The sequence below is a fragment of the Platichthys flesus genome, chromosome 12, assembly GCF_949316205.1.
Source record: "Platichthys flesus chromosome 12, fPlaFle2.1, whole genome shotgun sequence".
Lineage (NCBI taxonomy): Eukaryota > Metazoa > Chordata > Actinopteri > Pleuronectiformes > Pleuronectidae > Platichthys > Platichthys flesus.
Genome location: NC_084956.1, coordinates 15603360 through 15625314, shown reverse-complemented (window position 1 = coordinate 15625314; position 21955 = coordinate 15603360). Strand labels below are relative to the sequence as shown.

Below are 21955 nucleotides of genomic sequence, written 5' to 3'. Positions count from 1 at the left end.
TAGTGTGTATAATTTGGTACAGATCCAAATAAAAAGGGATTGGAGTTTTAAGCTGCCAGAAACCTTTTACTAGCATCAATATGTTGCTGAGATAATATGGACTCTGTAGGGAATCAACAGTTGCATCTTTTAATAGGTTTTTAACAATGTCCAAACGAAAGGTAGGGATTTAATTTAGAATGTGAGAGGACTGCATCACTTTGAAACAGATAAATATTTATTGATTCTCAGGCCAGCTCTTGTGTATTATGATGCACCTCTTTCCCTTTATTTTCTAGGCAGTTTTATGGACGACTATTTGCAATGGACCTCATCGAATTTGATCCTGTTAACATTGTACTGAATCGGAAAAATATGTGCCGTGTCGTTAGAAGCTCAGCGATCGCATCAACAAAAGATTCAGGAGAAAAACAGCCACTTTAATTTCTGTTCATTTTCTTTATTTTATTAAAAATTGCAAAAAAAAACATTGATCAATTATCTGAACATTAATAGCGAAAGATTTGTAATATGCATATGTACAAACAGGACACGACAGAGACAAATCATAAATACTCCTCAAACAAAAGAGAAACGCCTGCGATGTTAAAAGCAGCCACACGATTAGAAAACAAAGAGCGACGGGACGGATGGCGCTCAATCTGCCGTCGCTCTGCACAAAGATAGACAAGCTCCTCTCCCCTCACCCCCCACACGGGTCCACTTCCTCGCTCCATGTTGCCGAATTCACAAGAGCCTTGTTCTCACCTGCCACTCGTATATCAGCACCGCTGTCGTACAGAGGAACTTTAACAATGTCCCTACTAACAAGTCTCTCCCCTTAGGAAGATCAGAATGCACCATTTCTAAGAAAGAATATCCTCTTGACAGAGAAGTGTATAAAAAGCACCGTATTATTAAGTTTATGAAGTTTGATAAGCCAGAAGAGGAAGTGCTAGGCATGCTTTAAAGTCTACATCTCTCTGCAAGCACCATGTACCATGTTCTGTTAGTCAGTCTGGTACCACTTCTTTATACGGCACCCGTTATGAGGGGTCTGTAAGTTGTTCGTAAGGACATTATTATTGAATATATATCGTTTGTCAACAGAGGAACTTACAAACCAACTATAAAAGGTGTGTCGTTAAAGAGTGGTACAGTCAATTTTAAACGCTCAGGAATCCTGTTCCTTAAAGGCACCGAGAGAGAACGACTGGGACCACATGAGATGTCACTGTGTCTTAACTTTTAGCACCGCTTGGGACAAAATGCTGATTCACTTTAAGATTTGTTTTTCGACCAAAACACACAATCCTCACCTAAATTCGAAACCTAATCCCCTCCCCGTGCAAACGTGGGGGAGCTGCAGCCAATCCAGCTCCACCATCTGGGCAACAGAGTGAGTCAATTTACAATCAGCGTCCTGTCAGAGCCATGATCGGGACGTCCCTCTTAACACCCGCCCGTCTGTCCGTCCGTCCGTCCTCAGTTTCTGGGCTGTGAGTTGAACTCCTGGCAGATGTTGTTTATGATCTTGGACACAAACTTGTAGAGGTTGTCGAACTCGTCCACGAAGAAGGAGTGATCCTTGTCGGGGTCCGTGGCGATGTACTCCAGCTCGTCCTGGGCGGCCCAGGCGATGCCGATGGAGTAGGCGATCACTCCTGCATCACAGGGCGGGACAGAGGATTACTCACACACACACAGACACACACAGGCCTCACATGTGTTTGTCACAGCTGCATGACACCTCACTGTTAACCGACACACACAAACACACACTTAACAGCCTTTTTGCATAATTGATTTGTTGATTCTGGGTCAGAGTGTTAATCCTGAAGTTTTAAAGAGTTAAGTTGCCCCAAAAAAATCTTTCCAGAATATGATCATTGGTTATTTTTACTTGGCTGAGTGAAAATGATATGTATTGACCATATCTCTTTTTTTTTTTTCAGATTCTGTTGTGGTTAACCTCTGACCTTGGCGTTGGACAGCCAGTGCAGGCGCCCTGACGTCATCATAGGAGCGGCCATCTGTAATGACGATCATGATCTTGCGCTTGTTGGGTTTGGATTTGCTGAAGAGCTGCTCTGCGGCGTAGGTGATGGCGGCACCGGTGCTGGTCCCACCGCTCCAGTAGTTGATGCGTTTAATGGCGTTCAGCAGCTCGCCCTTGTTGTTGTACTGGCCGAAGGCGAACTCCAGCCTCTGCTCGTAGGTGTACTGCACGGCCCCGACCCGCGTGTCCGTGTCGGAGATCTCAAACTCCCGCGTGACGTTGGCCACGAACTGCAGCACCGTGCGGAAGTTGCCTGTTCCCACGCTGCTGGAGCCGTCTATGACAAAGGCGATGTCGTTGGCGTTGAGGCAGGTCTTGCTGCACATCAGGCGGTCCGTGTCACACACTCTCTTCACCAGGGGCTGCACGGCCTTCCTCAGGGCGAACCAGCTGGTCACAGGCAGGGAGTAGAAGCCGTTTGTCCGACACACGGCCTGTGGGGCGCAGAACAAAGTGAGTTTCAAACCGGTATGTTTGACCGAAGCACTGACAAACCTCTCGGACACATTTAAATCTGGATCTAGTGGATTTAAATGTGGTTTCATAGTTTCAAATGAACATGACAGATTTGGTGGAGAATTTCAAGGGTCCGCTGAGCCTTTCTACTTCTGACTGCCATTCTAGTCGGCATTGTACCCAAAGAAATACAGACAACCATCACTGCATTACTGTGATACTGGTGATGATCTATATAATATACTTTACATGTTAAGTTTTCAGGCAAGTTCTGGTTTATTATTGTGCCACTTTTTCCCTATGATTTCAAGTCAGATTTATGGATGCTTTTGTGCAGTGGTCACAATTTAACGTCACATGGAATTTGTGTCGTGTGTTTTTCAGATTCAGCTGAGTCATGAGTCCGAGGCGGATGGCGACTGGATCACCAAGAGATTCACGAGAGCAAAGCCAGCACTCGGACCATACTCCACCTTGTCAACGAAGTTGGCCTCCACCAGGTTTTGCCTCTCATTGTCGTCGGCACCCTCAATGGTGACAAAGAATATGTTGATGCCCGACTCCCGGGCGGAACGAGAGGCCTCCTCCACCTTGTCCGTGGGCCAGCCGTCCACCAGCACCACGGCCACGTTGGGGGCCCCTCCACGGTTTCCATTGACATCACTGAAGTACTGCTTGTTGATGAAGGAGAGGGCCTTTCCTGTTGGGACACCAGAGGGCAGCAGAGAGACGATTAAACTGCATGTACAGGCAAGTAGTTGAAACGCAGGCATGAATCTATCAAATCAAACTAATGTTATTCACAAAGTCTTTACTCATCCCATAAATTCAAATACATATTAGATACTGCTGAGAATCAAATGAAACAAGAAAACACCTGCTGTTAAAATAAATACTGTTCATAAGTGTTCATTATGTAAAAAAAGTTGTTTGGGGAGCTGTCCTGACCAAAATGTAGAAAAGCATCCTTCTATAAAAAATCCTGTTTGCCAAGAGAAAATCTTTACATAGCAGCCTGTGTATTTAGTACACAAAAATACACCCATCTCTATAGTGAGTGCATCGCTTTATACTATCACAAAAACTGTGATATCCTATCATTTAGTCTTGTTGGTGGTTTGAACAATGCCGGCACCAGGGAGGGCTCCGTAGATGCTTTTAAATCCGCTCGCATTGTTTTTCTGATTAGAGAGCACTTCCTACCCAAATAACACATATTTGTATCAACACGCAAGTTATAAAGACAGTGGGTGCACGCTGACGCACCAACCAGAGCAGGCTGCAACCCCCTGGGCTGGTGAAGCCAAAAGCTTTTTGGTCAGAGCAGTTGGAAAAACACGACTTACGGGAGCAGGACTGTAATTTATCCAGCAGCGTCTCGGAGCAAATTTAGACTTAATTCTATCCTTGCATGCGAAAATGTGCCTGGGTAGTAAACCAACGTGATAACTGCAGCCCTCTCACTTTCACACTTGTGTCTGTAGGCATTTACTGCAGCTGGCAGCCTAACAGCGGGTTACTCACCCACATTTGAGAGGCCTCCTTTCTGCACAATCTTATCTACGGCCGACCTCAGCTCTCTGGAGTTGGAGTGAGACTTCAGACTGATCTCCGTCACGGGGTCGTCTCTTCAGACAAAGACTTGAGGTAAGGACATGATCTTTTCCTCATCTATCAATGGTAAGTAATAACACGACAAAGGAAGGGAGGTTACCCGTATTGGATGAGGCCCATCATGGGTCCATTTACGCCCACGTTGATGGTCTGAGCCACCTCAGCCAGGAAGTCCTTCTGGATCTTGAAACGCCGCTTCCCGATGCTCCAGCTGCCGTCCATCAGGAAGACCAGGTCCACCTTACAGTCTGCAGGAACAGGAACCACCAGAAGGTCACAGCAGGTTCAGGGAGTAATGCATGAGCCAGGTTCGCCCCAATGGGCCCCTGTTTTTTGTGCATGCACACAAGCACATGGGTGATATGACACACATGTCAGGCTCTTCCACTGATTTTTGAAAAATCATGTGATCAATGCATCAAATACATTCAGTACAATTTATTACAACAAAAGGATACATACATTGTTTTTGATGGGAAACACTGATTGTAAACAAGTTTGTTTACAGGAATGAATAATTACAGGGTATCTTGGTCAGAGATCTTGCCATGGGGAGACTTTAATGACCTCACAGGGATGATCACACCCTAAGGCAATGACTCATTTAACTACAATGTCAATCATTACAGTGCCTCTGACACAGAGCTCTTATGAAACCACATGTAAATTCACTGGATCTGGATCACACCAAATTGCACCTACCCCTAAATATCTCCGATTTTTTTCATCAAGATCTATGATTTATTCTCTTGAGAAAATGTTAAAGGAAGTATCAAATAAAGTGTGGGTCTGCCCCCAAACCTGCTAACTAACAAAGAAAGGCTGATGAAAACATAGCTTCCCCGGCAGAACAAAAAATTGCAATAGTTAAATATTAATTTTACACATGGCAGCTTGCTTGTGATGCTTGTGGGACCTACTTGGGTCTCCCTGTGACGCAGGCTCAGGGGCTCTTGGTGCAGGTTCTTGCTCCCTTGTGCCGAATCCTGAAAATTAAGAAACACATCTTTGAAAGAGATTTGCTCTTAATCTCATAATATGGAGAGTACTTTTAAAAAAATTTCCCCTTGACTGTTTGTGCCCTTAAAAGGGATAGTTCAAAGAAAAAGAAAAATGAATGATCATTGACTTGTGTCAAGCTGTTGGTGAGATGATGCTTGTGTTTCATCTCACCGACAGCTTTTTCACCATCTAAGGCTAATTTCCAATTTTCAACTATCTTACTACAAACCAGGAGAAAAGGTCAACTCTGGCAGAAACAACCTGAAAGTTTGACTGTTAAAATGTACACGTTCGATTTGCAGCCGCCCACTTTACAAAGATCCAAAACCAAACCAGTTTTTTGGCTGTGGTGAAACGTTGCCAAACAGGAAATGATTTTATCCGCAGGCAACCATGCCATTTGACTGCAAATCCCTTCAATTACAGGCTGAGCAGTAAACCCAGATTCTTTTTGCTTGGTCGGCCTTGGTTTGGTTTGTACTTACAGTCAGATGTGAGGAGTTACTGGCAAAGTGAGTCTTATTGGAGCCGGATAAAAGGAAGAAGAGGAGGTGGAGGAGCGTGTTGCAGCACAGACTATCTTACCTGATTCATAAATGTTTGCTTCTGGTTTCCAGGCATCCACTGGCTCCACTGCATAGATGATATCACACAAGCTCGACGTTAACAGATTTCGCAAGTTCCTCAACCAACAACAACACTCACCATGGCAGCTATGCTAAAAAGGTGGATTTCTTTTTGTGATCAATTTAAAATGTCGCAATACTCAGAATTAGAAAAGTAATGCAGTGGCATTTAGGGAAATCACACTATTTACTGAAGAGAAGAGTTGTGTCCAGGCCAACACCTAACACTCCATATTCACCACTGCTCACCTCGAGTATGGGTTGCATCCACTGGCGTCTTATGGTTGACATCTGAGTCAGTGGATCGTGGAGCTAAAAGTTATGACAGGATCAGTCAGTGATGACAGACAAGTGAAACAAATGTAAAGACATCATGGAATAACAGCCAATTCCCATTGACTCTACATTGTGTTTATTGGATGTGTGGCAGTATTTCTGTGATGCAGCTGGAGATGGCTCAGGCAGAGATTACTTCTTTCGCAGGCTACAGGTCTTACAACAACGATTTTAGAAACACTAATGGATATTTCAAACCAAAAGTAAAAAAGACAATGACACAACGTAATTCATTTAAACCCCAAATTAAAGAGGAATGGCATTAACAGTGGTCATGGCTGAAAGAAAACAGTCAAACAATTCTGACATTTAAACAGAACTCCACACATATGAACCCCAGGACCTGTTAGTTCCCAGAAAAGAGAATAGAAGAACACTTACGGTGCGGTCCAAAGTTATAATACCAGCGCTCATACTCTGAGATATCAGGCCTGTGATCCCGAGCTAGAGGAGGAGGTTTTGAAACCAGTTAGTGTTCCTACAATGAACTTCAGAGAGAAAAAGCACACATTTCCATGGTTGTGATTGGTCACAAGTTCCCCCCAACCAATCCCACACCAGTGAAAACCACGGCTTTGTGCACAATCATCACCTCGCTGAGTCTCTCTCATCTCTCACATGCCATCTACAGGAGTTTCTCACATGGCAGACAGACGGCATGTAAACGCCTGAGAGACACTGCATGTACTTACATGTGGAGCCAATTCAACACACACTGTCAAGCTTGGCAGATCCCAAACTGTATCAGTCACACAGACGTGCACATGCAACTTAAATGGACACAGCGTGTAGTACCCTGGCACAGTGAGTGGGGGCAGTCCACACCAAACTGTCACGTGCAGGCCCAGAGGGAGGTCGACTTACCGCCGGTCTCAGGTCTGTCAGTCTCGCTCCATGTGTATCCTGAGTCTGGAGCTGTAAAGCTAACATCTGAACGTACAGCAGAGAAGGTGGAGGGGTCAGGATTACATTCAAGGTTTTAATGTCGCCCTGATCATTTTTACTGTAGGTGACAAACTCTAAAATGGTACTGTTGGCACTGCATTAATAAATGACAACATTTATCACAGAAGGTTTGAAGAGCATTTGCCAAAACCCTTGCGTTTAAGATTTGCTAAAGAACGAAGACCATTTCTTTGATACCTGATGGACGTCGAGCTCCAGGGAACCAATCGGGACGAGGCAGGGAGGTGTCCGCCCAATCCCTTCTGGGAAAAGCTGTGCAGAGTGGGAAGATTAGAAAAGCTGGTGCTCAGGAGAATAGTGATTGTGACCTCCACTAAACCCGCCTCATTGTTAGTTGGGTATGCAGGCGGCGTTCAGACACCACACGTACAGTCTGTCACTCAGAGACAGGCACTAAGCGGCTAAAGGTTATTTCAGTGGAGCCTTTCTCTTTCTACCTGCAGGCTAGAGAGAGAGAGGGAAACCTATGTCAATGTGTTTCTCATTTGTTTTGTGTTCTCCATGTGCTGTTCCTGGCATCACAACTTGTTCGAAGTTTTACTTCGACGTGGCTGGCAGTTTAACCCATAAGACTCTTGCATGGCTTCAGGTTGCACCTGAACTGTAGAAGCCTTCGCAGCTGAGAGGACCATAACAGTGCATCTCATCCGTCCTAAACTAACTGAGCCATGACAACACACTTCGGCTGACCCCTCCCTGCGGTGTAGCTTACAAAAACACCCAGCCCGGGCTCTAAGGTTCCCATCGGGTGGCAGCCAGTGCTTTTGACTGGGTCGGGCCGGGAGAGCCCAGCCAGCCGCCCAGTGGAGCGTGGGAGTATTATTCTAAAGCTGGTGTCAAACCAGGGACAGTGTAGATAGCGGGACGCAGAGATTAGTCTTATCTGATGCTGGTCAAAGACCCAGCGCTGTAGAGCAGATAGCAATGTTGCTCTTTCTGATGAAACAGGTGCTTTAAAAAGGATTCAGTTTAACCCCCAGGTCACAGCCACTTCAGTGTTCACTGCAGCCACAAGGTCAGACTGGGAAAAGGGATATAAACCTCACGTTGAGTTGTAACTCAGGCTACAATTTGTCTACAGGAGTGTTAGTAAAATACACAAAGAAGGGACCCATCAATCAGAATCACAGAGGGTTATCGTGGATCTGTTGTGGTCGTCGAGTGGTCACATCTCACAACAAAAGCAAAACTAAACTGGATCGTAACATTTCCAGAAGGCTCTTGCAATAAAATAAAACATCTGTTCTTGGCAGCCGGGTGGCAGAGTGACTGGGGAGAAGACCCTTCAACTCATAAATCAGAGTTCAGACCTCTAACGTCTCTTGGCATCCACCCGCCCGGTTGCAGTGTCCTTGAGAAAGACACCGAAGAGCTGCCGGCTCCAGGGGCGCTGCTGTGAAGCTGATCCTGGCCTCTGACCTCTGACCTCAAGCATAAAGAATTTCTCTAAGGGGATCAATAAAACTTCACATTATTATCTAAAAGCTGTTCTCCCTTTTCTTCTGCACATGTGATTCTACAGTCACAGGCTGGTCAGATAAATGATGCCCTGACTGGAAACGGCTCACACTGCATTTTAGAAGTATCCATCATTTAAATAGATACAGTCCTGTCTTATTATAGAGATCCATGGTTTTGCATTCCAGAGGTTGCAAAAAACAGGAGCGCATTCCTCAGTGGGCCAAACCTCGGCTGGTTTGAATGGCGAGAGAGCTTTCTATTCCTGACAGGCTGCAGAGTGGACCCAGATCCTGCAGCGCTGTGAACCGGATCCGGCGTCTGTCTCTGGGATCAGCACAGGGCCACTTGGTGCTGCTGCTGCTGCTGCTGCTGCTGCTTTCATCTCACTTTCCCTCCCTCCATGCACTCACAAGGGAGGCATAGAGGCCAGACCAGATGGGATCTGTCATAAGACGCTATTACAGTACTGACAGAGCAGGTTTCTCATCGTGGTCTTATCTGAAGGAGATAGTCCAGGGCTCATTATCGTCCCGCACATCCCGGAGATATGGTGCAAGATGAATGCAGGACAACCGCATCATCACTCATCTTCGAGGCATATCCGTGTACTTACTGCCCGATTTCATGCTGGGTACAGCGAAAGTCGAGTATCAGCTTGTGTTCCCGCCCGTAGCTTTTATAGAAGTCTGACTATGCATTGAAACACAGCAGCCCCACAGAGGGTAAACATTAGTGCAGCTTGATATAACATTTCCACCGAGGTTTTGCAGCCGTTTGATCAGACCCATCAACATTTCCACGTCAGTGTGTGTGTGCCTCTGCCTTCGCCCTTTAAAGATTCTCTTGTGAGGATCTGGAGATACTTACCGGGGTTTGACTGGCTGATGGTTGGAGTCCGCTCGGGTTGGGCTGGCTGAACCCTGTTAAAAGCTGTTTGTAGCAATGAGAAACAGGCAGATAGGAGCAGAGAGGAAAAAAGGAGGGAGAAGGGGGACAAAAGAGAGCTTCAGGTCTCAGGAGGGCTCCATCCACAAGCCCAGCTGTTTTGCTTTGAGCAAAGCTGAAGGCAATTTCTCCGCAGCATGATATCAAAAACAAAAGGGATATATGCCGGGAACATTTACAGGCCTTAAGTCAGCTTTGTTTGCCTCGTTTCATCTTGGAAAATGAAAACATGAATGAGAGGATGTGCCTGATGACAGAGAGCAGCGGCCATCGTCAAAGGAATGTTAGCTGAGATGCTTGATGGAGTGGATTAGTGGTGACCCCGAGGTTTAGGATCCCAGGGGCTTATGGGTGTGGACATGAGGGTCAGACTTACAGCAGCCTACGTCTCCTGGATTCTTGTTCCAACAGAGACATCTACCCCCCCCCCCCCCCTTCTGCCCTTGACCCACATTCCCTGTCAGTCCCACCTTGTCTGCCTGTTTGTAACTGTGTGTGTGGGTGCGTGTTTGTGTGTGTGTGTGTTTGTGTGTGTGTGTTATTGATGAGTCTGACCTGGGCCGACTGGAGAAGATTGCGGCCTCCTGATAGCTGACCCTGCCTCTGGTCTGCGCAGACCTGGGACCAGAGTTTGGGGAATAATGACACGATGAGAAAACATCAGATAACATTCAGTTCATCTTCAGCTGCACATTAGAGACTTGTATAGTATAAATCTATGAATTTATTATTTATAAATATATGATGGCAAAAGACTTCATGATGACAATGACACATTTGACAGTACCAATATGTCCTCTCTTTGTAATGGCAGCCACGACGATTGAAGAACATATATATATTTAGAGTTAAACTGTAAATCAGATCTGTGGAGCAAATTTGATCAGTGACTGAATTAAGATAAACAGGTTTCTCCTTTACGTTCATTTTGATAATGACTTAACAGGCCAAATAATATAACATGAGGACTAAGAGTTTAGAGGAAACAAATATTCCCATTTTCATTACATCTGCCAAGGAGGTTATAATTTCATTTTGTTAGTAGGATTACACAAAAACTACTCATCTGAATGATCGGAGGGCAGGTCCAGGAATTATTTTATACTTTGATGTTGCTAGAATTTTCAACAAATGTTGCTTGATTTCTCAGAGAGAATTTAATTCCTCCATCAAGTATCATGATAATCTGTTGATTAATTTTTTCATAATCCTGCGAACCAACAAACACATATGAAAACATAACCTCTTTGCCAGAGGTCATAAATTTGCTAATACAGAGTGAACATACAGTAGTTGAATCCTGTATTTCAGTGAATTTGACAGTAGCAACACAGAATTAGTGCTTCCTCCTTCTACTGTTAGCAGTGTTTAAAGCAGCTGCGCAGAGACGCCATGCAGAGTTTAAGTGTATCAGCTCAGAAAGAAAAAAAGATAGAGTACATGTGGAGTCAATTTCAGTCTATGAAATTGACTCCACATGAAAGAAGACACAGGGAGATTAAATCTTGCTTTACCTGCACTGGTACGCTGTAGAAATCTATTCGGATAGACACCTCCTCTGAATACTTTGAAGAAATGCCATTGTTAATTTCAACTTGAATCGCTGTATTTTGGTGTAAAGGAATTTTACCATGAGCTGCAGAATCAGTGAGAGAATCGACATACCTTGGCCGGGACTCTGTCCTTGACTGAATTGTGTCTTCCCTATACCAATCACACAATGTGGGGCAAATTTAGACAAGATAATCGTTGGAGACAGAATTATTGACTTCAATAGTTCTTGTTCAACCATCTGCTTATATCCCAGAACATGGTCCTACTGTTTTAAGTTTTTAGCTTAGAACAAGTGAACTGAACTGATTTCACTTAAAATACACAAGTCGTTCCTTCGATATCGACAAACGTGCTTTGATTCAGGACCAGCGATAACTTTAAACACCGAAAACGTAATAAATCCCGATGCACGCTATTCCCCAAAGCCTGATGTGAAGTAAACACCCCATGCTTCAGGTAAACTCATATTCCTGCCTACCCTGATGTTAAGCAAAACCACAGCACCACTTCATGGCACCAAAAAAAACGACAATGTTGACCCCCGTTTTCTCTGCTCCACTTACTTGAACTTGCCGCTGCCACAGAGGCAAGGTACGGGTGACTGCTGCCTAGATAGAAGAAAGACAGATGGGGCGCCAATATGGAGACCAGAGAGATAATGTTTCAGAAAATGAAGGAGACAGAAATGGTTGGGAGGTTGTCTGGCACCCAGCCCATTTCATTTACACACATACCTGTGAGATACTGCGGCATTGTCTACCCTCTGTCGCTGTGTTTCTATCCAAAACGGGGCAAATGACTCGCAGCGATTACCGCCTGATAATGTTCTTGTCTCATAAAAAACGATCAAAGGTCTGGTGATCACCTGAGCAGCAGGGTGCCAACTCAAGGACCAGCTGTAATTTGTAGGAATTGCAGCCGTGACTTGTGATTACCAGCCCCAAACATTTGTTTTCATCACGCTGATTCCAGTTAAAAGCAGCTAAAGTTGTTAGTTCGATCTCGGCTACAGACGGCACACGGGCTGCAGTGGATCTTCTGCGTGGATTGGTTTTACTGGATCATTAACAGCATCCTGAATCCGAGTAAATACACAATCCTCCACATGTCATACTAGGATCCATAGATTTATCAGAAAGAGTTAGCTTGCTGTGTGTATGCAACAACGACACAGGGGTGAGGTGTGTTTTTGTACCTGCATCCCTGACTTTGTGCACAGCAGCTCGAGCTTTGGTAGTGGTGGGTGGTGGCGGAGGTGTTGTGGTGGTGGTGGTTGGAGCCTGTGTGGTGGTGGTGGTAGTGGGTTCAGGTGTTGTAGTCGTGGCGGGTTCAGGTGTGGTTGTCAGCGGCGTGGCGGTCACAGGGGATTTGGCCTCCTTCTGACCTGCGAGGAGACGACAGATGGAGGCGGTCGTGTAGTAGATGGATGCACGGGGAGGAAGAGCATTCTTGACATTCTCCACCATGACTGCAAAGCTCCGACTCCTCACTCAACCTGAGCGAAGTTCAACATGCACAGGGACGTCTATCGAGTAACTGTTTGTCCCGGAAATCACTGATCTGGTGGCCTCTGCGTGTCTAAGTCTGGGAACTACTTCAGTGTGAAACAAGCCTTAACAAAAAAAAAAAAAACAATCTGTTGATTTGCAAATCCCCAAATCAGTCCTAATCAGTTTGTGAAACATTCAACATCTATCAACCCTCTCATTGACAAAATAAAGGCCCTGCAGCTAAACTCATAATCACATAAAAGATTAATATCAGAGTGTAGAAATGAGCTCCTCTCACTTGTCTTCACGTAGGTTGGTCTTGAAGGGACATAGTCCAGAGTTGAGGGGTAGATGACTCCCTTCTTCGGTTTCCCCACTGAAACACACAACAGAGTGTTAGCGGGAGGGTTTACTCTACAGAGCTATGCTCAATGTTGTTTGTTTGTTTATTACCTGAGACAACAAACGACTCCCTCCACTTTGGTAGAGACAGAGAGCGCACCCCGTTGGAGTTGCTGCCTTTGTAAATGTTCTGGCCGGCCATCTTCCTCACGATCACCTTTCCTCCTGAGTTGGTGATGACGCCGCTGTGGACGCAGACATTTTTGTCAGCTATAACGATTACTGGTCAGTTCTGTCCCTCACACAAACGTTGCTTCACGTTCATTGCCCCACTGTTTACTTGTGAATGGCTGCATTGCAGATGCTGGAGATGGAGGCAAACACCCCCGTCCCATAGACTTGCTGCTTTGTCTCTTTACACTGCGCAGGACATTTGGCTATGAACTCTGGGAGGTTGATCTTTCCCGCTCTGACATCACACTCTATCTCTGGAACAACTGAAGGGAGGAGGAGAAGAGAGAGCAATATGGTTAAAGACAGGATTTTATACAGGTCAAGATTCCATTCTTATTACAGTTAAAGAAATTATAAAGAAATTCCTTGATCAGACCCTTATTGCCATCAAAATGTAGTAAGTTCTTTCAGAAATTTGGCCTCATCCATCCACCAAGTTTAATGCAAATCACTTTTGTGTCTTGACATAATCCTGCTGACAAACGGAGCTCATATCCCCACCTAGGCCCAACCGTCCCCTTAAATTCAGTCTAGCTGCATCACATTTCACACCCTGTTCAGTTCCCTGAATATGCCAGATTTTTTTCATCAAGAGCAATTAGTTATTATTATTATATTATTATTTTAAAAATCTAAACGAAAATGAAGAAAGAATCCTGGGTCCAACCCCTGATTCAGAGCCTCAGCAAAGTTTAATGGGGTTTTCCATGACCCATCTCACAACCTCCCACGATTGGTATTTACTAACGCCGTAACCGTGAAACCGTCGCTAGATTAGCTTCTGATAGCTATAGTCTGCTAGATAAAACAAACAATTTAGTTTTATCCCTTTGAGGCTCCGGGAAATTCCGACTGTTGTTTTTATCTATTAGTATTTTATTCATTAATTTACCAAATAATCAGCAGATTCATGGTAATGATTTCAGTCCAAATTTATGAACTCCTTCACAATAAAACAGGATCAGTGACATGCTGCTGTAACAAATTATAATAATACATAAAAACTTTCACTTTTCCAGCAACTTCAGCCCAATTTGAACATAAATTAACTCTAAAGAGTGCAAACAGACACAGAAAGTGGATTTTCCTCATCAGTTGTTTAACATAATTCTGTTATATAAGATGACTTTTGTTTCCAGCCCATATATAAATGCTGTAAGGTTTTTCATAATGAAGCCTTTTGGAAGTGAAATGAGTGCAATACAGAGAGTTGGAGGACACGAGAGCACTGGGAGTGATAGGAGATTAGAGGCCGGCTAGTCGCTGATGTCACCTTGCTTTGGTTTCTTGTTCTTTGATCCGTTCGGCTTAGCCCAGCAAGCGCAGGACAGGAGGAGCACTGCTGGGAAGGCAGAGGGAGTTTCACATTAATATCAGACAAAGAGACGTAATGATCATCGTGTGAAACGGACAGAAAACAGATTCAGAGGGAAATACAGTAACAGCCAGAGTATTTTTTTTATTTAAAAGCAGTGTCCTCTTTCAGAGAGACAGAGTTGTCACTCACCGAGGCAGAGGGCAAGTAGTGATGCTCTCATCATGATGGTTGGTGCGCTGGTTGAGCCGGTCAGCCGGTGTCCGTGTACAATCTCCCAACCTTATAGAGAGAGAGAGCAGCAGCAGAATTTCCTCATCATGTCCTGAAATTAATTTCCTTAAGTAAAGTCTGACGTGAGTATAAACTCGGCCACTGAGATACTTTCCAGAAATTTCTGGATTAATAGCACATAGACTCTAGACCTGCACGAATAGCTGAAAGACTCATGAAGTGGATGTGAATAATTTTTATTTTATTTTTTTAAATATTTTTATAAAATCTTATTGTGCTTGTTTTCTAATTCTGTATTTATACAAGCTACAAATATAGTAAATAATCACTTTTATAATTATCTAATTATATTATCATAAATTTAACTACTTTTCATTTCATTTTTGGTATAATAATATCATACTTAGACATTGACAGCACTGTTATTGCCCAAGAGTGGGCAATAACAGTGCTGTTAGATGGATGGATGGATGGATGGATGGATGGATAGATAGATAGATAGATAGATAGATAGATAGATAGATAGATAGATAGATAGATAGATAGATAGATAGATAGATAGATAGATAGATAGATAGATAGATAGATAGATAGATAGATAGATAGATAGATAGATAGATAGATAGATAGATAGATAGATAGATAGATAGATAGATAGATAGATAGATAGATAGATAGATAGATAGATAGATAGATAGATAAATTCTGTTAAAAGCTATGCTGTTGTGTTCCAAGATATGTATCTTGTAAGATGGATAATATAATATTTTAATATAATTAATATTATTAATCGTTATTTTGAAAACATCTTTCATACCTTGGGTTGCCTCCTCTACTTTTAAGATCAGATCAGTTGCTGTTGTCTATAAAAAGTCTCTAACCTTTTTTCCAGAAGCTTAACAATGAACATCTGGGTTCTGAGACAAAAACATGTGAGTCCTCCCTCCTCTATCTGTGGAGTCAGACTCAATTAGCCAGCACACACAGACATCACTTAATGAGTCAGGAATGGAGAACCGTGTCGGTCGGCTTCTTTTGTTTGACACCCTGAACCACATCAAGCAGGGTCCCAGTTTGAAGAACTGAATGTTTACAGTAGACACAGCATTTCTCTCTGCGTCTGTCATTCCAATTTAAAAGTTACACCCACGTGAAGACATCAGGCAAAGTCGTAGCCTGCGTTGACAAGAGCACCAGTGGGTCGCCGACATGTCGCTCCAGACCTGTTGAAGTGATGGGAGCCCTGGTGATAACTCTCAATATTAAATCCCACGTCTTATGTGGCCGGTGGGTGGACTAATCGTGAGAGCCACCCCAGGCCCCGCTGCCTGCCAGGGTGCTGGGACGGAGCACCCTCCCAGAGAAGGTGATGACTGACGCCCCCCTGTTAACAGAGGAATGCTGTACCTCCCACGAGGGCGGCGTCACGTCTGTCACTGCCGCCACACACCGGCAGGTTCAATCTGATCAAGTGGGAACATGTGATCATACACGACCTCTGAGGCAGGGTCACATGTGATGCAGCTCTGACTGACGTTTACAGCCCGTTAGCAATATGAAGAAGGACGACTGAAAACACAGCGTAATTACACACCTGTCTTATTTGTGACTAGTAGATCTCTGGTGGTAATCACACTGAGTAAATCATGGTGCGGGGAAAGGCCCTACCTCAATATGACTACTGAGGTGACCTTGAGCAAGGCTCCACTAGTGCTGTTTCCAGGTGCTAATGTGTAAAGAGGGAAATTAGCTTTCAGGTACATTTTTCAAGAATGAATGATGTTTTCCTAACAATTACCACCTGGTGGTTTTATTCCTCCTCCAGGTTGAAGGACATACAAACACGTCATGGCGTCTCTGCAGCCGCCTACATTCAAATGTCACAGTGAAGTTGACTTTAACCTTTTGGATGCAAAATAATGTTATCCTATTAGACTTATTGTGTGAAATTGTGTCATAATTAGTGTATGAAATCTTCATGCGTGACCAAAAACATGTCAAATGCATGTTTCTGCCAAAATTGAAGACATTCCCTGGGGTATTACATTCACTTAATTGGGACAGACGGATTTACAACCTGAAATTTGAATGCCTCTGGCCATGGCTGTCACCGGTGGGGAGGCAGAACACAGAAATGGAACACGTCATGGGGGCTTCATTGCATTTTTATTGTCAGTAATTGTAACTTAGAATCAACTATTTCAGAAAGAAATGAACTCTGTTGACTGACACAAACATTGAGTTCACTACTCCTCTAGATAAAATAATTCCACCACAACTCTAATGTCTGTACAGTTAATACGCAGGTACAGCCAGGAGCACATTAACAAATGAAAAACCAAGAAACATTCATTCTGAATCTGTCCAAAAGGTGTCGAAATCCCCCCGACGGCAGCTCTAATGTTCAGTAATTAACATGTTACATCTTGTTCGTTTGATCTGTACTAGAACCACCGTGTAAAAACGTATGTCTGACTTATTTTCTTGAACAACAACAAAAACAACAATTTCTTCCCTGCTGGCGTGTAGCTTCTGGTCATGTTTGGCCAAAGCGAAAGAAGATGTTTCCCTGATCGTTTCATCAGACTCTCAACAGGAAAGCAACATCTTTCTCCCTAAATGTCAAACAATTTTTCAAAATATGAAGAGAGAATAACCAGTGGTCACTTATACATAACATCCTGCACTGCACTGGTATACAGTCATGTCAGGCTGGTAAACACGACTGTGTAGAGATGTAAATGAACAAGATCTCTGGGTGTAATCTCTATCAGCCGTTTCCATGTGCAGCTCTCTATCGTAGTTTTAAACAGCATCAGGTTCCTGTTCTATGGTAAGTATTGAAACTTTAAGCATAAAAACTGCAAACGTAACAAATAATGTTAAGGTGAATAGTAATATAGCTGCAGTTGGCAGTGAAAGGACTTTGCCTGATTCAGCTCCACATTTTTATCTGACATTCATGAGCACTGACATGATTTTTCCACAGCGTTGTGCTTTGACAAGCAGGTAGATCCCTGCTGCACATTCAGGACTACCATTTGTCCTCGCGGGGGAAAGAAATCTGAGGTTGGGAACAAGCCGGGACAGATATGTACATCTACTCTGCGGGAGACAGAGGTGAGTCAGTGTGATCCACTGGATAAAGCAAACAACAAATCTGATCCGTCTTTCACCTGCGAGGGAATCTTACCTGTGAGCATCAGGCTCCACCAATGTTGAGAAGAAAAGAAAGAGGAAAATAATTGTGTTTACACTGATGCTGTTCCTCTAACGAGTCCTTTAAGATGATAGTGACATCACTGTAGGTGAAATTGAAATGTGCAAAGAAAAACCTCTGAATCTGCGTTTTCTAGCCTGTTCTCTAAAAAGCCTCCTTCTCCGAGAAATGAAATGCATTGCAGGGCAAATTATATCCTTTGACTAACACTGTGGGGAGTTTCCTGTACAGTACATAATATATCCTGAGGGCACATACACACACACACCAGCCACAACACACACACATTGCTAAATGAACCAGAAACAAACAAACAAAGCAGATCTGAGATGGCTTCACACATCACATGATCAGATCACTTTGTAGAAAGCCCCGATATGTGAGGCCTTTCAGGCTCCCCGCCACCATTAACCCCAGACAGGGTGGGTGGGTCACTTATTGTGTGGGTGTTGTATATTTTGACTACACCTGTGTTCAACTTGTGATAAGGCATGCAAAGCTTGTCCCTTAAGGGCATTCTCAGCTGGCCTGTTTTTATATTTATACATTTTTCACCATACCGAGATCCTCAAACATCTAATTTCAGCAGGGTGGGGACACCAATCAAACAAACCATCAACAACAAAAACTCAAAGTCATTTGACAGCCACTTCCAAAGATGCAAGTTTCTGTGCACAGGCTTTTGTAGAGAGCCCAGCAGCTCAGACAGGTCACATAGTTTCAGGAATTAAAAAACACAATTCAATTCTGTACATACACTCTCTCTAAAATGTGGATTACACACACGAAACAACCTTAACCAAGATTACGTAAAGGTGAGCTGCACGATAAAAGGACCTGCTGTTGCAGCGAAATTAACATTTTCAGCTCCTGCAGGCAGATTGCCGAGAGCAGCAGAAATACGATAATGCAGGATGGAAACCACACCTGGCAGGAGCATCAGCTAGACGGTGGCTCTAATGCAAACAGGATGTACACTAGATTTCTGTATATCAAAGGCCGACACACAGTAGGTTCTCAAAACATGGGGCAGACCACACACACCTGTGACTGGTGCACCGTTGTCTTGAAAGTGCTTGGAAGCATTTGGGCATTAGCATTATTTCACATTTTACCCTTAAACAATCTATTTTGGTCACATGTGGTGAACTTATGGCACACGCAGCTTCAGGCAAAACACAAGGACAGTATTTCAAGCTGTCTCCAGTTCAGCAGCACGCATTCACATTCCTTGTCTGGAGTGGTGAAAATACAACGAGGGAAAGCACCAAAGGGGACGGATATTATTTGAGTATGATAATCAGCTGAGGACATAATTCCCCCATGGTTCCAAGTGTGAAAGGAGACAGTACACACACACACACTGTGCCAGGGAGTGTTAAATCCCAGCATTCACAGGGCTCCGAATTGCAAGGTAAGCTTGAGAGATGTGCCAATTGCTTTTAGGAGCCACCTTTATAAAGGAGCCACTGGAGATACAGACCCAGGGAAGCCAACATGTCTCTACATGGTCACTTCAATAGCTAAAGTTTTTGGGCTGCTGCTGGGACATTGTTTGTTTATGGAGCAGAGTACAGGTTGAATTACTTTAATTCTTGGCCCTGGTTTCAGAGCAAGCTGGAGCGTGTATAGTCTGCAGATGGACATAGTGAATAGAGACCACCTGAGTTTAATCAGGCTCTGTCAACCCATAGAGAAGTGGCAGAGTGAGCACACAGAGAAATGTCAAACGCCATATACAAGAAAATAAAACAAAAGTGGAGGAACTCAGCTCTGAGGCGTGCACATGATCACACTGGCAAAATGGATCCTTTCAAATGAAGGCGCAGGCAACCTGACAGCTTCATTTCCCACAGATTTGTCTTTTTAAATGAGCCATTAGAAGCAGCCGACGGTATGAATGGTTACGACAAGGCCAACTTCATTCAGCTGAAAACCTCACTGATGAAGAGAGGAAGGAGGTGTTTACCAAAAGAAATAGGAAAAATAAACAGAGAGTGAAACAGGCGCTGAATTTGAGCAACGGAGCGCTTATTTGGGCAGAATGTCAAACCTCACGTCCTAAGCTGACATGAACCAGAGCCATGAAGTGCAAAGGAAACCAAAGTTAATGAACATTTTAAACGCAGAAACCTCCTGTAATGTTCAGTAAAATTCACCAAAGCTCGGACTATTGAGACTAAAAATCAGATTTGGATAAAAAATATAGTCACTCATTACGCGCAATTACGCGTGATATAAAAAGTGAATGATTCATTCACGCCACGCAGCAGAAGCAGCCAACTCAAAATCCCCAGTTCACGTGTGGAGCTGTTTCTCCAAACCATCGTGTCCGTGAGACAACGAAGTTGAACTTACCTGCGAAAGTCAAATAATCCTCCAGGCGACACAAATAAAACTGGTAATTCCGTGCGTAATGTACTCCCCCTTGAAACCTCACCTCTTTCCCTGCAGCGGGCGTGTGTGGAAACGCTGAGCTTCTCCACCTGGTACTCTTACTCCTGCATGATCGGAGCGCTCATTAAAAGTGGAGGACGGGACGGGGCCATAGTTTCCCCTCTCTTTGCCCGTCCCACTTCAGTCCTCAGCTCCTCACCCGGGCAGGATCAGTAACCCGGGGCCGTCAGGAGAGGATGCAGGGAGCTGGCACCCTGCAGCAGAGGAGTGCACGCATCTTTGAGGGTGTGTGTGTGTGTGTGTGTGATCGTCAAAAATGTTTTTTTTCTCGCTAGGACAGCATAAAAACACAACACATATTTTCTTGGTTCGAGCATGCCCAGGAGGATGTAGATTTGCCTCACATTGGCTATTGGAGCTTCATCTTTTTGTGCAAATGGAGGTTTTTTTTTCTTTTCTTTTCTGCATCTTACTCATCCCATCATCTGACTGAGAAATAAAAACAACCAAGAGGAAGGAGAGTGTGAACTCTCACTGCAGCAATCCTCCTCTTCCAACAAACACACCAATCAACACCTGAAACACAGACACGGCAAGTCACATCCAGTGTCACTCTGGAGTTTGTGTGTCACTGTAGTATACATTACATGAGCACACAGACACACACAAGAAGAGAGAGGGAGAGCCTGTTGGTTTATGCAGATTGTCACCCAGGCTACTGCTAAGAATCCGTTGTATGGATGGTTAGGCTGAAGCTGCCATTTTGATTTAAAGGTCTTAAGGGAACCTGTAAAAGAGCTCATTGTGTGTGTGTGATTATGTTCTTTGCAGAAACCAGGAAAAACTCACCTCAGGAACTTTTTAGAAAGATTAAAACCTTCATGTCTCAAGAAGATAATGGCCGAGTGATTATGCTAGAAAAGGAGAAAAGAGCTTGTGCCATTGGAGGGTTGTTCATAGTGTTTTTAGCAGGGACATTAGTCTGAAAGCTTGTCAACAGAAAGACAGTGTCTTAAATTATCTCACGAATGGCCTGTCGGGAGAGTTTTCACAATGTTGAGTAAAAACAGACCCATTCAGGCCACATCCCAAGTCTAGGTTTTCGTTTCTATGCTGTTCCAGATACGCCAAAAGTTTGGAAAAGCTGCTGGTCTCATTTTAGTTTGAAAAACCTGAGACTCATTTTAGTCTGGAGGGGCAGAAACGGAGATGTTTGGAAACAACGATGTAGACAATCACAACCGCTGGCTCATTTGGGTCTTTTCTGTCGCGACGTAGCCTTTGTTAATTGTCAGGCTCCTGTCACATGACCCCTTTGTGGAAGTAAACACCCGGCATTAGCCTCAGCTGCCAGTGCAGAACACAACATGGATCATCAGTTACAAAGCGTTGCTGACCCTGTCGTCTTTGCTACCAGCTATTGTGAAGTTAAGTTTTCCTATGTACACCAGCATGTGCAGGGCCAGTGTGCAAGAGTGGAACTCCACATGAAGCCATGCTTTGGATATGTTGGACCACAAGAATTAAATTTTTTGGAGAGTTTGTGTTTTAGTTTGAAAATGCTGTGTAGGATCAGTGAAAACTTCTTTTTGTCCAGCCTGTTTCTATCTGACAGACATGATGCTGCTCCAGTGGATGGAGATTACAAATTATACAGTTCAATAGGATGACAGTGCTGAAGAGAGTCTGGTCTATGGCATCTCCTGGGCAATGTGGGACATATGC

The 21955-nt window shown here is 44.0% G+C and overlaps 1 protein-coding gene across 5 annotated transcripts; it reads right to left on the bottom strand.

Annotated features, from left to right (window-relative positions):
• Positions 1-418: 418 nt before the first annotated feature.
• Positions 419-20476, bottom strand: vit (vitrin). 5 transcript variants are annotated; one of them, XM_062401645.1, is made up of 23 exons: positions 20192-20476; positions 14572-14661; positions 14338-14406; positions 13171-13327; positions 12942-13075; positions 12787-12864; positions 12194-12382; positions 11562-11606; positions 11110-11148; positions 10959-11009; positions 10000-10062; positions 9367-9429; positions 7216-7290; positions 6937-7002; positions 6454-6516; positions 5986-6048; positions 5696-5743; positions 5029-5094; positions 4209-4356; positions 4019-4122; positions 2968-3194; positions 1959-2472; positions 419-1643 (listed from the first exon to the last, which is right to left on the bottom strand). In XM_062401645.1, the coding sequence occupies exons 2-23, from the start codon at positions 14603-14605 to the stop codon at positions 1465-1467; spliced, it is 2475 nt and encodes an 824-aa protein (XP_062257629.1). In that variant the 5' UTR covers positions 14606-14661; positions 20192-20476; the 3' UTR covers positions 419-1464. The 5 variants fall into 5 exon arrangements, with proteins under 5 accessions (XP_062257629.1, XP_062257630.1, XP_062257631.1 ...); XM_062401646.1 differs by having other exon boundaries at positions 20274-20476; XM_062401647.1 differs by having other exon boundaries at positions 14338-14403; positions 20274-20476.
• Positions 20477-21955: the final 1479 nt, after the last annotated feature.

What these genes read in the sequence shown, in the direction of transcription:
- vit (XM_062401645.1), bottom strand. Translation starts at nt 14,605, where the DNA reads ATGATGAGAGCATCACTACTTGCCCTCTGCCTCG. An exon ending in TGTGGCAGCGGCAAGTTCAA is followed by an intron (nt 11,149 to 11,561) that starts GTAAGTGGAGCA and finishes TGATTGGTATAG; the next exon opens with GGAAGACACAATTCAGTCAA. An exon ending in AGCAAACATTTATGAATCAG is followed by an intron (nt 5,095 to 5,695) that starts GTAAGATAGTCT and finishes CTTAATTTTCAG; the next exon opens with GATTCGGCACAAGGGAGCAA.